Source organism: Taudactylus pleione, unplaced genomic scaffold (assembly GCF_031769625.1).
Source record: "Taudactylus pleione unplaced genomic scaffold, aTauple2 ptg000407l, whole genome shotgun sequence".
NCBI lineage: Eukaryota > Metazoa > Chordata > Amphibia > Anura > Myobatrachidae > Taudactylus > Taudactylus pleione.
In genome coordinates this window covers 1,541,297-1,555,354 of record NW_028284809.1, presented here as the reverse complement: position 1 = coordinate 1,555,354, position 14,058 = coordinate 1,541,297, and the positions used below count along the sequence as shown (strand labels likewise).

The following is a 14,058-nucleotide window of genomic DNA, read 5'->3' as shown; positions in this document are numbered from 1 at the left end:
TGAATAGGTGGCGGAAAAAAGTGCAGAATTGGGGTTTTTGGGGTGCAACGTTGCGGGAACCCCCCTGCAGTCTTCAGACAGTCCCCCAAAGGTTAACTGTTTCGAAAAATTAAAAAAAAAAACCTCGGAACACCCAAAAAAAAGCACTTTCATTTTGGATGCCAACATTTTTTTTTTAGGGGTACACAGTAAAAAACTGACGAACTACAATCTAGGGGGTCCCCAAGTATGCCCCAAATGTTTTTTTCATTGCAGGTGCTTGTGGCAGGTGGATTTTTAACTTTTTTTTTAAAACTTCACTTTAGCAACTTTTAAATATGCTCACCCCCATTTTCAAGCACCCCAAATTTGCTGGGACTAGTTATTTTCTGGGAAAAAAACTCCTAAATACTATTCTTCACCACCTTCCCAAATCCCCAAAATAGCAGCTATCAAGCCCGTTTAAAGACCCCAAAAACCTTCAGCAGGGTTAATCGGGGGTATCCAGAGTGATCCCCCATGTCAGAGCATCTTTTGGGGGGTGACAGGCTAATTCCCCAAAAAAACAGCGAAGTTTTCGCTGATTTCAGTTTCATCGGGTCCCGTTTTCGACGATTTCAAATTGAATACGGGGATAAGCGGGGGCGCGCGCAATACTTTTTCGCTGGTAAAACCTCTGATGTGCGGCGAAAACCTCGCCAAGCGGAAACTCCGGAGTTTTCGCTCCAAATTGAATACCCCTCAAGGTGTAGGTCTCATCTGTGTCTTCAGGATGAAAGTCCCTGTTCACTTTAGTCTCTACAGTGTCTGGGGACTTAAGGGGAAATGTATCAAATCTTGGAGAGAGCCAAAGTGGAGAGAGATGGTACCAGCCAATCGGCTTCTGTCATTTTTCAAACACCGCCTGTAACGTGGCAGTTAGGAGCTGATTGGTTGGTACTTTATATCTCTCTAAGGCTTGATACATCTCCTCTCTAACATCCCAATATCCAGGATCTGAGATCCCGTATTTCCTGTAAAAACTACTAATCTACAGCCAGGGCCCTAATTGTCTCTGTAGTGTAGCTGTGAATTCCTGTGACCGCCTGATGCAGATCTATGTAAAACACAGGTTATTAATGGACACTGCAGGTTATCACAGTATCCGATCAATTATAAACACCCAGCATGGAACTGACCTAGAGAGAGGTTTCCATCACCCTACCCCCTCCTCTCATTCTCTCCCCAGACAACTTTTACTTGGGGGTTTGTGGAGGTTACACTACCAGAGATGTATTATGGGGAGGGGGCCGCATCAGAGATCTCCCATATCTGCTGCTATCCCTTCATTTTCGACAGCAGCCGCAGCCCCCATAGATTTCTGAGGGGGAGGCGACGCTGGCAGATTTACCAAGCTCTGGAATGCAAAGCAATCTAGAGCCTGGCCCCCGCAGGTACCGCCATATAAATATGGCGTTGTGCTGCAGTAGCCTATGGGCTAGACATCACAGAACCAACCGTGAAAGGGTTCTGGAAGTACCCTCCCAAACAATGGCCGCCACACGTGTGGTCTGTACACCAGGCTTTTGCTGGAGCCCGGCACAGGCGTGAAGACTGTCTCTTCAGTCCGAGCACCTAGCAGGGGACTGTGTATCCTTTTCAGAGCCCCTGTCCTTGCGGAGGCTATTTGATATGTCGGCACACAGATCACATCATGCAATGCGATCATGGGCGCTAGTAATGCGTCCAGACCACATTGCAAATTCGATTGTTGAATGACTTATTTTCTGTATAATGGGTGGGCTTGAAGTATAGTCTGTGAATGTCTTGTTGATAGAGGCACTGCCCCACACTTACCAGCTGGAACAGTCTACACCAGGTCTATGGTACTAACCTCCCTGACCTCCAGCAAGCAGCACTGCAAACTTACATATGGATTCAATTAGAGGGGCACCCCTGAGCCTAAAAATGCGTTAAGCCTGCAGTACCCCATGTTCACAGTGCTAAAGATCAGTGACCATAGCCTGCTGTGATGTCAGAGAATTCTGTGTAGCTGGGGTGTAATAACAGAACGGTGCATGTAAATATCCGTTACTTGTACTGTATGTGCTGCTGACCCATCTACATGAATGACCTTAGGTGTTTCTCACCTGTGCTACTACAGGGGAAGCCTATATTAGGCTCTTGTCTCCATTATTATCCTTAATATGGTTCCATAAGGGACCCACAGTGCCTTACAAATACAGGAACACTATGAACCAAACAAGAAGGGACTTGCAGTACAGATCATGGACATGGGTTATAACCAGCAGCAGTCATAGTACCCAAATACGCAGCAGGGTGGCAGAACCCAATGGTTGGGTGCTGTTATTGGCAGTGAGTAGGAGATAGTATAAGTGAGGGAAGGAATAGCACGAGTCAAGAGGGCCCTGCTCGTGAGCTGTTTACAATTCTCCATACGAACGATGTGTAAACTAAGGGGCTGTCTGCTATACCCTAACACAACCTAACCTGGCCGCAGGCACGGATGTGTCATTCAGTAATGGCGGATGGCCTCAGATTGCAAAATGTGATCATCTAATTGGTGTTTATAGGATATGTGGGTAAATGTCAGAACCGGACTAGTGACCTGTGGGCCTAATTCAGAGCTGGACGCTATTTGCGGACACTCGTTCTGAAAAAGGGGCCGGATATATCATTTGAGCGATTTACTTCCCGCTATCACTGTGAGTAGTTCAGGCTAAAAGACAACCAAGTGACGTGGTCGATGACGCTGCTTTGTTAATTATGCACACCCATTAAACGCCTGTTTTGACCGTTTGGCACGCCTGCGTTCGGATCTCCACTCCCCGTTTTCAAGCACCTTCCCCTGTCACCACACACAAACGCCTCATTCTGTAACTCAAATTAGCAGCCCCTCGCTGTTTTACGAGCGCACGATTTCTGACCGCAATGACTGGTATGCGCATTACGACCCATACACATGTGCAGTTGTGCGAACATCGCTCGGCGCGAACGAGCGGCTGCTCACGAGCAGCTCTGAATCGGGCCCTGTGTGCGGACATCTTACAACTACACTAAAGCAGCCCATACGGTGCGATATGCACCTAGCGACGTGACGGGGGATCAGACGTCCGACATATCGGGCGGTCCCAACGCACACTGAGCAATCAGGTGGCCGACAGCCCAATATGCCGGGTCCTCCCTCCCCCACCCACATAGCGCTGCATGGGATCGTACATCGCACAACCCCCTACATCGTACAATCCCCTAGATTGTAAGCTCCTAGGAGCAGGGTCCTCCTCCCCAATGTCTCAGCCTTCTTCTCTAGCACTTCTATGACAGCCTTCACCTTCCCAGCTGTATTGTGTATGGAGAATTGTGTTACTAATTGTTACTTGTGCTGTTTATATTTTGGTTACTGTAATGTAATGTTCTGTGTACCCTGTACTGTATGTACGGCGCTGCGGGCCACTTGTGGCGCCCTATAAATAAAATGTAATAATAATAATCGCATCCCCAGATCAACTGAACACGCAGTAAGATCTGGGAGTGCTGTCCCACGGGAGCGCACACTGTCCGATGTCGTGCCCATACACGGTACGATATTATTATCAGTTTCTTATATAGCGCAGCATATTGCGTTGCGCTTTACAATTGTAAACATTAATGGAACAAAACTGGGTAATAACACAGATACAGTATATAGGTAGGAAGGCCCTGCTCGCAAGTTTACAATCTATAGGATTATATAGTAGCAATATCCAATCCGTCGGATTAGCTGCTATATCACACTGTGTACTGGCACCTTAACAAGTGCCAAATTCAACTCTACCCCCTTTTTGACACTCATCCTGAGCCCCAATTGGATGGCTGACCTAAGATCTTGCCATCTCTTGGGGTAGGTGTGTGGTGGGGAGGGGGTAAATCTGGCCCATTGCAGTCAGTTGAGCGGAGTAGCGGGATTTGCCCTCCTGCGGGTGGCTGCTGGCCCAAGCACGCTAATGTAACCTGCAGCAGAGAGATCTGTCTTCTGGTGCAAAAGGAGTCCTGTCAGTCTATCTGGGAATTAGCTGGGAATTAGTACCTTTGGCATGCAGATCTGTAATTATACCCCCATAACATACTTTAGGCAGCACCTGTCTCTCGCTATGCTTTGTTACCCCCTGAGCTGATAAACTTGTCAGACAGCTATGGGTGTGTTCACCTTCAGCCGTCTCTATACAGAGATTATCACATTGCACAGTTGCCATGGTCACATTCTTTCATGTTCTCCCGTCCCCACCCTAATTTCTTTGTACAGTGCATAATTGCACCCCCTGTACCAACTTGTCAGTGCTCTGGGCTCCTGCTGCTCGCTGAGGCAGAGCATTGCAGGCACTTGTTCTGCGGGTGGTATAATTAGCCGATTCGCACAAGCACGGCTGATGAGAGCGCCTGAGACTTGCGCTTTCAGATCTCCTTATGGAAATAAAGTGTAAACTGCAAAACAGATAAAATAAAAATATATAAAATGGGGAAACCAATGCTTTATTCAAATAACGCCCTTTCATTAATTTTCCATGTACCACGGCGCTGCAATGGTGGTTAAATAGACACCGACTGTTCCCTGGCTGTAGGTTCACGTTGCTAAATATGACCCTAAATCCTGCAAAAGCAGACCATGCTTTTGGGGGGACTCACTGTACATCCCCAGAGTCGGATCATGTGTATTGGGCGTAGGCAGGGCTTGATAATATCACCTTGCAGGATGTGAGAACAGAACTCTGCTCTCGTCTTGAGAGTTGGTCTCTCCCTAATTCAGGAGTCTCCTGGAATAGTAGGCAATAATTAGCAGGAGGCGATTGTTTGCTATTTACTATGAATCTACTAAAAATATATTTGGGGCTGGCCATAGATTTCCAATACCTAATCCTTTTCATACAACAATCAATGGAAAAATGTATTCGCATTAAAAGGTGGTCGACCTGTGTTTATTAAATACGTGTCTCAAGCAACTTGTGCGCCCATGTTATCTTCTAGTCTCCCCTATATTGGTCACCCCCCCCCCCCCCATAGCCCCTAAATGAAATGTTTTAATAAATTATACCGTGTAAAATCTCTCTCCTTGTTGGCTTACATAGGAATGATGCACCTTCCCTCACACAGTGCAACTTCCCTATTCCATAACAATAGCAGGTTCTGCCATGAGATCCTGGAATTCTCAAAGGTCTTCTGGCTAGGTTGTATAAAATGGAGGTACTGTAACGGTACTACCATTAGGCAGCCACCTAAGAGCGCCGACCACTGGAGGGCGCCGCTGAGTCCACTAAAAAAATGAATTACATAATTCATGGCTGTGTGGCATATTATGAATTTGCGGCAGGTGTTATGAGGTACATTATGATTTTGGCGCTCTGCTGTGTGTAATTCTATATAGTATATACGAGGCTGAAGTTAGCTTCTTATTCAAGCTCCAGCTTTTTCATTTTCCCGCTTCTTATTCAGAACATGTTATATTAAAACATTTTTATCAGATAGAATCAATAAGCTTACATTGAAAAAACAAAATATGGTATCTATTACACACATTTCAATTGTATTTTGCTTGGCCCACACAGGTTTTGGGCATGAAATTGGGTGGCAAAGTGGGCACAGGGACCAGATTTTATATATTTGAATAAGTAGCTGTAGTTGTGCAAGGGTTAACTAGCCTTGGGCAACAAATGTGACACTTGGAATCCACATAGTGGGGTCACTTACATATGACCCACTTGCAATTGACCTTGCCCAACAAGGTTTTATGCATGAAATAGGGCATTAAAGTGGGCACAGGCACCAGATATTGTCATTTTGAATAAGTATCTGTAATTGTGCAGGGGTTTAACCCCATTTATCTAGGGTTGGGTATGGGGTCCCAGCGGTCGGGATGGCGACGTTCAGAGTACCGAAGGGGGAATCCGGACAGTTAGAATCCTGACAAGATAATGTAAGTACCATAACCTACCTCTCTCCACACCGTAAACCTAACATCCTCCCTTTTTGCCTAACCCTCCCCCTAGTGCTTAAACCCAACCCCATAAACCTAATACTGCTCCTGGTGCCTGACCCTAACCCTCCCACTATCCCCGGATACTTACATTTGGGGTCCTTGCATCGGTATATTGATCGTCGGTATACCGCACGACGGGATGGCGACTACATCCCTTCATTTATTCTTAGTGAATAATAACCTTTCCGCAGTCTCTAAAATTCATGTCTTAAATGTGACCTTTCCGTGATCCAAATTTTATGCTATAGAATCCTATATATCATGTACAGATGTGCAGGGACCCTCAAGTTGTTTTAGATTTTGTTTGTTTATTTCTTTAATATTGGTAAAAATATCTAAAAGCCATGTATTTTATCATTGTACTGTAATCCAAATGTATATAAAATCTGGTGCCTGTGCCCACTTTACCACCCTATTTCATGCCCAAAACCTTGTTGGGCAAGGCCAATTGCAAGTGGGTCATGTGTAAGTAGATTCCAAGTGTCAAATTTGTTGCCCAAGGTTAGTTAACCCTTGCACAGCTACTTATTCAAATATAGAAAATCTGGTCCCTGTGCCCACTTTACCACCCTATTTCAACCTGTGTGGGCCAAGCAAAATACAATTGAAATTTGTGTAATAGATACCACATTTTGTTTATTCAATGTAAGCTTATTGATTCTATTTGATAAAAATGTTTTAATATAACATGTTCTGAACAAGAAGCTGGAGCTCGAATAAGAAGCTAACTTCAGCCTCGTATAGTATATTATGAATTTGGGACACTGCTGTGTGGCATGTTTTCACTGGGGAGACTGATGCGTGGCATATTATGAATTGGAGGGAGCAGGGGCGGTTGGTGAAATGTTGCCTAGGGCGCATGGAAACCTTGCACCGGCCCTGGGTACTACCACTAGGCTGGTGGGAATACATACTTCAATTCAGTGCCATGCAGTCTGTGCTTTAAAGTTGTCTGTTAATGGCAGCCTTGGCACCCCCATACCCCAAATTCCACACAAACGTCTGTCAACGTACAGTATGGCCACCTTTCCATGTACATTTGTGAACAGCAGTGTTTTATGGAAAACTGAGTATTTCTGGTGTAATTATGCGCTATGTTGGCAGTTCCCAATGTTTTCTTAGGGCGGCCCATACACGGTAAGATTTCTTACACCAGCATGTGACATTAGAGGTACATATGTATCTAACCAAAAAAAATCTAATTATAGTCGTTTTGCATTTCAGATCATTGTTTTAATACATAACAATAATTAAAATCCCCTTGGAATATGTTAAATAGTGGGAAACTTTTCTGTTACTATTGCATAATTGTAAAATTTATACAGTTATGCAATGTGCTGGCAATATACTCCTACTTCCCTGTTCTAATATGTAATAGTACTGTAGTGTGAGTCAGTTCCAAAAAAAATTCCCACTGCTGCCAAGCTCCTGCAGATCCCGCCCCTCACCCTCCACTGCCAGCCCAGCCCCATGCCAGTGGGAGGTAGCAGACGCAAGTGCCTATGATCTCCACGCTGCTTCCTGTTCCCAGAACTACGATTCCCGGCATACCTTGCGCCGCTCGGGCCAGAGAGGCGTGTCCGGGAGAGAGCAGCCACTCAGCTTCTCGTTGCAGCAGGATGCCGGTGAGTGACAGGTGACGCAGCCAATGAGCAGGGAATGTATAAGGCGGGGACTATAAAAGGTCAGTGATGGCGGATCATGGATCAGTAGTACTAGTTGATGTGAGTATGTAGCGGTCACACAGCGGGGCTGTGGGTACAATACATATAACAAGGGGCATAACATGTGCTGGGTATAATACCCCTGATGGGGTCAAGGTTCCACAGGCACTGTAAAGGGAAGTAAGGTAAATGGCCATTTAGCAGGGGTGTAAAGTGCCTAAGGCTCGGGTGCAGAGCTTACAGCTGGCTTTCTGCTCCCCAGGTGTTGTGGAATGACCAGGGCAGTATGCCTTGCCATCCAGCACATGCTGGGACTTGTGGTTCCACCACATTGAGTGCCCAGGTGCGCTCTGACTTTCACAAGCCACACCCCTAGCCGGGGGTCAGTGACCAGGGTTGCCTACTCAAGCCAAACCTAAAATGACCAACTTGTCACCCCAACTTTACCATCCCCAAACCTATTACCCATCTCATTCCTCACCACTCTTATCTGCCCATGTTTCTTTCCCCTCTCTGTACATAGAGAGTTGGGCTGCAGCACATATTCCCCTGCCAGTCCTCCTTTACCTGACTACTACATACTTGCCAACTCTCCCTCATTGTCAGGGAGACTCCCTGAAATAGTAGTAATCTCCCTGTCTCCCTGAAGAGTCTAGTAATCTCCCTGATTGCACAGAGATATATACATTCAAATGGGATCATTAGTATTATTTCCCTGCATTGGTTATAAGGCACAATTAATTTATTTATTACCAGTTATTTATATAGCGCACACATATTCCGCAGCGCTTTACAGAGACTAGTTGGCCATTCACATCAGTTCCTGCCCCAGTGGAGCTTACACTCTATATTCCCTACCACATCTACACGCACACTACGGTTAATTTTTGTTGGGTGCCAACCTACCAGTATATTTTTGGAGTGTGGGAGGAAACCGTTCGTACATGGCCCAGGCTATCGGCGCCGCTATCTTGTAGATGGCAGCGCCGATAATGACAGGGGCGCGTAGCACCCTTGTCTTTTACCGCCCAGACCACTGATCATACATCGGGGAGGAATGGTATCAGCGCACATAACGTGCGCTGATACCGCTACAGGGCTTCATACATCTCCCCCAATGATCCCTATGGCTGAGCTTTTTCTGAAAAGTATCAGTGTGTTTTCATCATCAAATAGATCTAACTGACTGCTTTGGGGCTCATTTACATTTGGATGCAAGTCAAATTTATGACACGCCTCTCAGATATAGCAGTACACGCCCATCACATGTATGACACGCCTCTCAGATATAGCAGTACACGCCCATCACATGTATGACACGCCTCTCAGATGTAGCAGTACATGCCCACTTTACCGCCGCGCTCATAGGTGCTGCTATCACAATCTCCCTGAAATGCTTTTTCAAAAGTAGGCAAGTGTGGACTACTCCACTCCTCTCACCCCTCTTCTTTACCTCCCTCATTCCTTTCACCTGCCTAATTCCATTATCCCCTCTTTAACTGTGCATTACCGTTATACCCCTTTCAGACATATCGAGAATCCAGGGAATTTGGCCTGCCTCAGCCAAATTCCCGGGTAGCAGCGTCTGTCTGAAAGGTACCTACCCTGGAACACGTTCCCGGGTAGTTGCCCCTTCAATCGAACAGGGTTTTTCCCGGGACTCAAGTCCCGGGAAATTACCCTGCTCATGTCTGAATGGTTCTCCCCGGGAATTTACTACTCCTGGGCAGCACCAAGCAGCTTTTACATGGAGTTGACAGCGCAGAGCGTCCTATAGGATGCTCAGCGCTGCTGCTCACCACCCCCACCGCCGGCTGGCTGTGTACAGAGAACCCCAGCCGGACGGTGGGGGCACCCGCCGGCGGGTCTCTGCCACAGCTGGTCGCCCACCACACCGGTCGCTGTGTCAGCGACACAGGTCCCCAGCCGGATGCCTGGGACACCCGCGCTGGAGACCGCCGACTGGTCCCAGCCATAGCGGGCCACCCGCACTCCTGCTGGACCACCAGGGAATTAAAAGAAATTTTAAAAAATAATAATAATAAAAAAAAACTGCATTATGATTGGCTGGCTTCCGGCAGCCGAATGATGACATCATCAGCCAGATAGGGGATAGGCTAGGAGGAGCAGACGGCAGGTAAGCAGAAAAACCCTGCTCTTGTCTGAATGGTGCTACCCAGGAATTTTCCCGGGTAGACACTAGTGTGAAAGGGGGGTCTCGACCAAATACCCGGGAATTTGCACAGGAGAAATTCCCGGGTCTGAGCAGGAAATTTCCCGGGTTGTATGTCTGAAAGGGGTATTATCTATACAGTAGGTAAGGGAGGGGAGCTGCTGCTGTTATCACTGACCCTGGATTTTAGGGGTCCATTCAATTAACTCTCCACCACGAGTTTGTGCAAGTACATGCGGCTATATGTCCCCCTTACGGCTGCTCTGGACATGCTGATTTTTGTTGGCAGTACTCTAGGACTAAAATAACTGCGAGGTCGTTCCGCGAGGGGAGGTAACGTAGCAACAGCAATTTTCTCCCCTTGTGGCTAATTGAATTGACACCTTAGTGTATTAAAGATTTTTCTTTCTTCATATTGTGCATCCTGAAAACTTTTGAATACATTTTTCTCTCTTCCTCTTGTCCACTTTCAGTGTTTAATATAACCAATCTGTTTCTGTTGTCCTGGGAATATTACACTCGTCAGGTTTAAGGCCCCCATACACAGTGCGATAAAGCAGCCGATCTGACTGACTGGTATGATTCGGCTGCTGTATCGCACCGTGTATGGCCATGATATCGGACAAAGCGCGCTCCCGTGGTCTTGCATCGCATCCCCAGATTTTCCTGCAGGATCAGTTGATCTGGGGATGCGATGTGCGATCCCATGCAGCGCTATCCGGAGGGGGGAGCCAGCATATCGAGCACCCGGCCACCCAATCGCTCAGTGTGGGGGCCGCCTGATATGTCTGGTGTCGGATCCCCCGTCGCACGGTGCATATCGCACCGTGTATGAGCGCCTTAACACTTGTCTAAAACATAGGGCTCAATCCAATTAGCGAGATCATCGTGGCAACAGCCGAGCAAAATTTTGCGCATTTCAGGTTGTAAGTTCAGGTGCCGTTGCACGCAATTTGCACCTTTCGCACACACTTGGATTGACCCCATACATTGTGTCCTCTGAGTGATCAGTGAAAGTCGCAGGAGGGTCTACACGTGCCAAAATGAGTAACCAAGCGGTAAGCAGTTCACTAGCCCTGTGCACATCCTTAACTTAGGGCTGAGCACAACTGTAAAGGGAACTTCACCCATATAAACGCCTCTTGGGGTGAACTTTAGAATGTAAGTTCTCACGAGCAGGGCCCTCTTCCCTCATGTTCTTCTCCTTCATTTACTCCTACTTTAATTTACAACAGCGTCTAACCCTTGGTTGCTGACACCATGCTGCTTATTGAAGTGTTATGCAGCAATGTATTAATCTTGTATCTGTCCTGCATTGTTTGTGCTGTTAATAACTGTTTTGTGCTCACTTGTTTATGTCCTGTGTAAGGCGCTGCGGAACCCTCGTGGCGCCATATAAAGGATAATAACTATACTTCCCTGACGACAATGGACCTGGACCAAGGGCAGAATATGGAGACCAATTTCTCAGCATCTCTTGAATTTGGGGGGGCTGGTACCGAGTTTGTATGTAGAGGGTCCTTTGCTGAATATCCCTCTAGTACTAGTGGTAACTGTATATAAGTACTCTGGGTTTATGCGGAGATCTCCGATCAGTGGGGAGGGATAAATGCCTGGGCGGATCTGTGATAGTTGTAGGAAGTTATTACGGTATTGTGGTGACTGTGGTTTGTGCCCCGCAGAGCGAAGGGAGCAGCGACAGTGACGTAGCGGTGGTGATGCCGCAGCGAGCGAAACGGCGGCGGATCCTTCCTGGAACTGTTCCCATGGCAGCCATGGTGTACTCAAACAAGGTACAGTACTGTCTGACACTGCTGTGTACAAGGGCTGTTACCAAGGCCCACAAACGAAGTCTTCCTAATATGTGCGCCCGCTGGCAGCATGCCACCTCCTACAGGTTGTTTGGCTAGAAATAATAGAGTGATATTAATTTGCACGGTTGGGATAGAGATGGGGGGGGGCTGCTTTGGAGAATTGGATTATGCATCACTTTGTGAGGAGCCCACGTGCAGCCTGTGAGTATCTGCAGCGGATAAGGATGTACAATATTAATTTAGTATATGGCCAGGGTGGTCAGTAGCTATAAAGCCTAAAATTCCAGATAGAGACGGTCATTGTACTAATCTTTGCAACACCGTTCCATACACGGCCACCTAATTTTCACGGGAGCTTTGATCTACATTGTCCACTATTGCTGATAGTAGTGTGTGTAGCATCACAGGTTTTCAGGACTTCCCTTTTGAGAACATGCTAGAAAACATACAATGTCTATTAACATATATGGATATATATATGCAAACCGTTTAAAAACCCTGTTGGAGGTCACTTCTAGAAACAACTACTAAATGCAGATATAAAGAAAATATTAAAAACATTGCTTCCTATTAGGGATGGACATCTGAAGCCCACCATCAAATGATGGCTGGGCTTCCACCATCAAAACTTTCGATTCAATGGCAAGTAACCATCGCATCAAAAGTATTAGATTACGAAAAACTATTCATTTAATGTGCGCATGCGCAAAAAATCCTTCTTGCGCAATATCCCTATTTCATGGCTGGCAGGGGATGAAAGTGGGGGCAGGGCGGCACTGGGGGTGGGATCAGGGGCGGGGCAAGATGCTCAATGCTGAGAGCTACAGGCAGGGACAGTGCAGCACTCAGAATAAAAAAAACCCCATCACAATACCATCGAATCATTACCATTTGATGGCGGCAAACATCGGAATGCTGCCATCGAATGGTAAAAAAAACTACAATCACAAGAAAAACATTGATGGTCGGCAAACATCGACCATAGATGTCCATCCCTGCTTTCTATATAAGCCTCTCGTGAATTAATATGTGGACGTTTTCCACCACGAAAGCATACTATGTTATAAAGCACTTAGGCCCTCATTCAGTTTCTCAACCGCAAGGCCCGGAGTGATTTTGGCTCTATCAGAGCCAAAATCACTCCCACTGACATCACTAGTGATGTCAGTGGGCCGGCTTCTGACGGTAGGCGTTCCCTTGGGAACGCCCCCGTCTGGGAGGCACGCCCACCAAAGGGGGCGTGCTGTCAATCAACATCGACAGCACGCCCCCTTTGATCAGACACAACGAGCGAAGGAAAGTCCTTCGCTCGTCGCGTCTGGCGCATGCGAACGACGGAGCTCCCTCCGTCATGCGCAGTGCACACCATCGACCCACTTGCGAGCGGACAGCCGCTTGCGAGTGGGTCTGAATCAGGGCCTTAATGTCCAATGGAAGGCAAAGAGAATCCAAAGAAGATTAATCCTTGTCTGTAGATGTTGTTTTGTGACGTGTAAGCTTCCAGTAAGGATATCGTCCAATCAGAGGTGCCTGTAGATAAAGCCAATGATAAGCCAGATATTGGGCAAGTTGCAGATATAAGATCTGGAATTCTGTATATACTGTCAGCACTACAATCAACCTCCCCTAGGCCTGTCTTTCGCCAAATAGCTCCAGGTGGCAGTCTATCTGCTGGAGATGTTCTAACCCCAGCCAGGGACCGGTGCTGGATGACATGACTCCTGGTAGGTAGAGGGCGGAGGAAGAGCACGGCTTAGGTGTTTGTGAATAGCAGGCGACGTAGGTTTCTGGCAAACCTCACTGTGGGGGTCCTAGGAGATTCCAATACCTCGGCCCTTACTCGTTTCTCCGCCCACAACACCTGGCGGTTTCCTCAGAGGGGTTTCAGAAGTCAATCCTTGTCAGGTAACCTATTTAAACTTGTATTGACCAATAGCATAAGGCTTATTTTAAAATCATTAAAATAATCATGAACACCTGTGGACAAGTAGCTGGATTCAATTTAAATTTGTATAAGGTGATCATCAGGAGGTCTTTCTAAAAATATATATATAATATATATATCAGGCTTAATCCATGGCACTCAACCATCTGGGGTACCCTTGGTATGTGACCACACCATCTACATAAAAAATATCATACAAACTCTGCACTCACATGCTTTTCAAACTGCAACTCCTTTGAACATAGGGAATGTTGGTTCCAAAATATTGCAAGCTGACCACCGCTGACCACCGCTTCACGGTCATTCCCATCTGGTCAGTCCCTACACTGATTCTCAGATAAATGAACTTGATCTGCCAACTTTGGCTCACATTTGCATACATTTTAAACATGAAACTGGGTCCTGCCTTAAAGAGACAGGACCACACCCAGGGATATCGGTTAATAAGCACCTGGAAAAAGAAAAAAAAGTTT

The 14,058-nt window shown here is 46.7% G+C and overlaps 1 protein-coding gene across 2 annotated transcripts in view; it reads left to right on the top strand.

The window, feature by feature from the left end:
* The window catches only part of LOC148506365 (NFATC2-interacting protein-like), a 45,537-nt gene that overhangs the window by 11,853 nt on the left and 19,626 nt on the right, over positions 1 to 14,058 (top strand). The window contains exons 1-2 of one of the 2 annotated variants that reach the window (XM_088446907.1): positions 7,673 to 7,713; positions 11,509 to 11,619. In XM_088446907.1, coding sequence (XP_088303033.1) covers positions 7,681 to 7,713; positions 11,509 to 11,619 — 144 coding nt within the window. In that variant the 5' untranslated portion in view covers positions 7,673 to 7,680. Of the gene's footprint in view, positions 1 to 7,672; positions 7,714 to 11,508; positions 11,620 to 14,058 lie in introns of those variants that run through there. The other variant, XM_088446906.1, reaches the window with a different exon arrangement.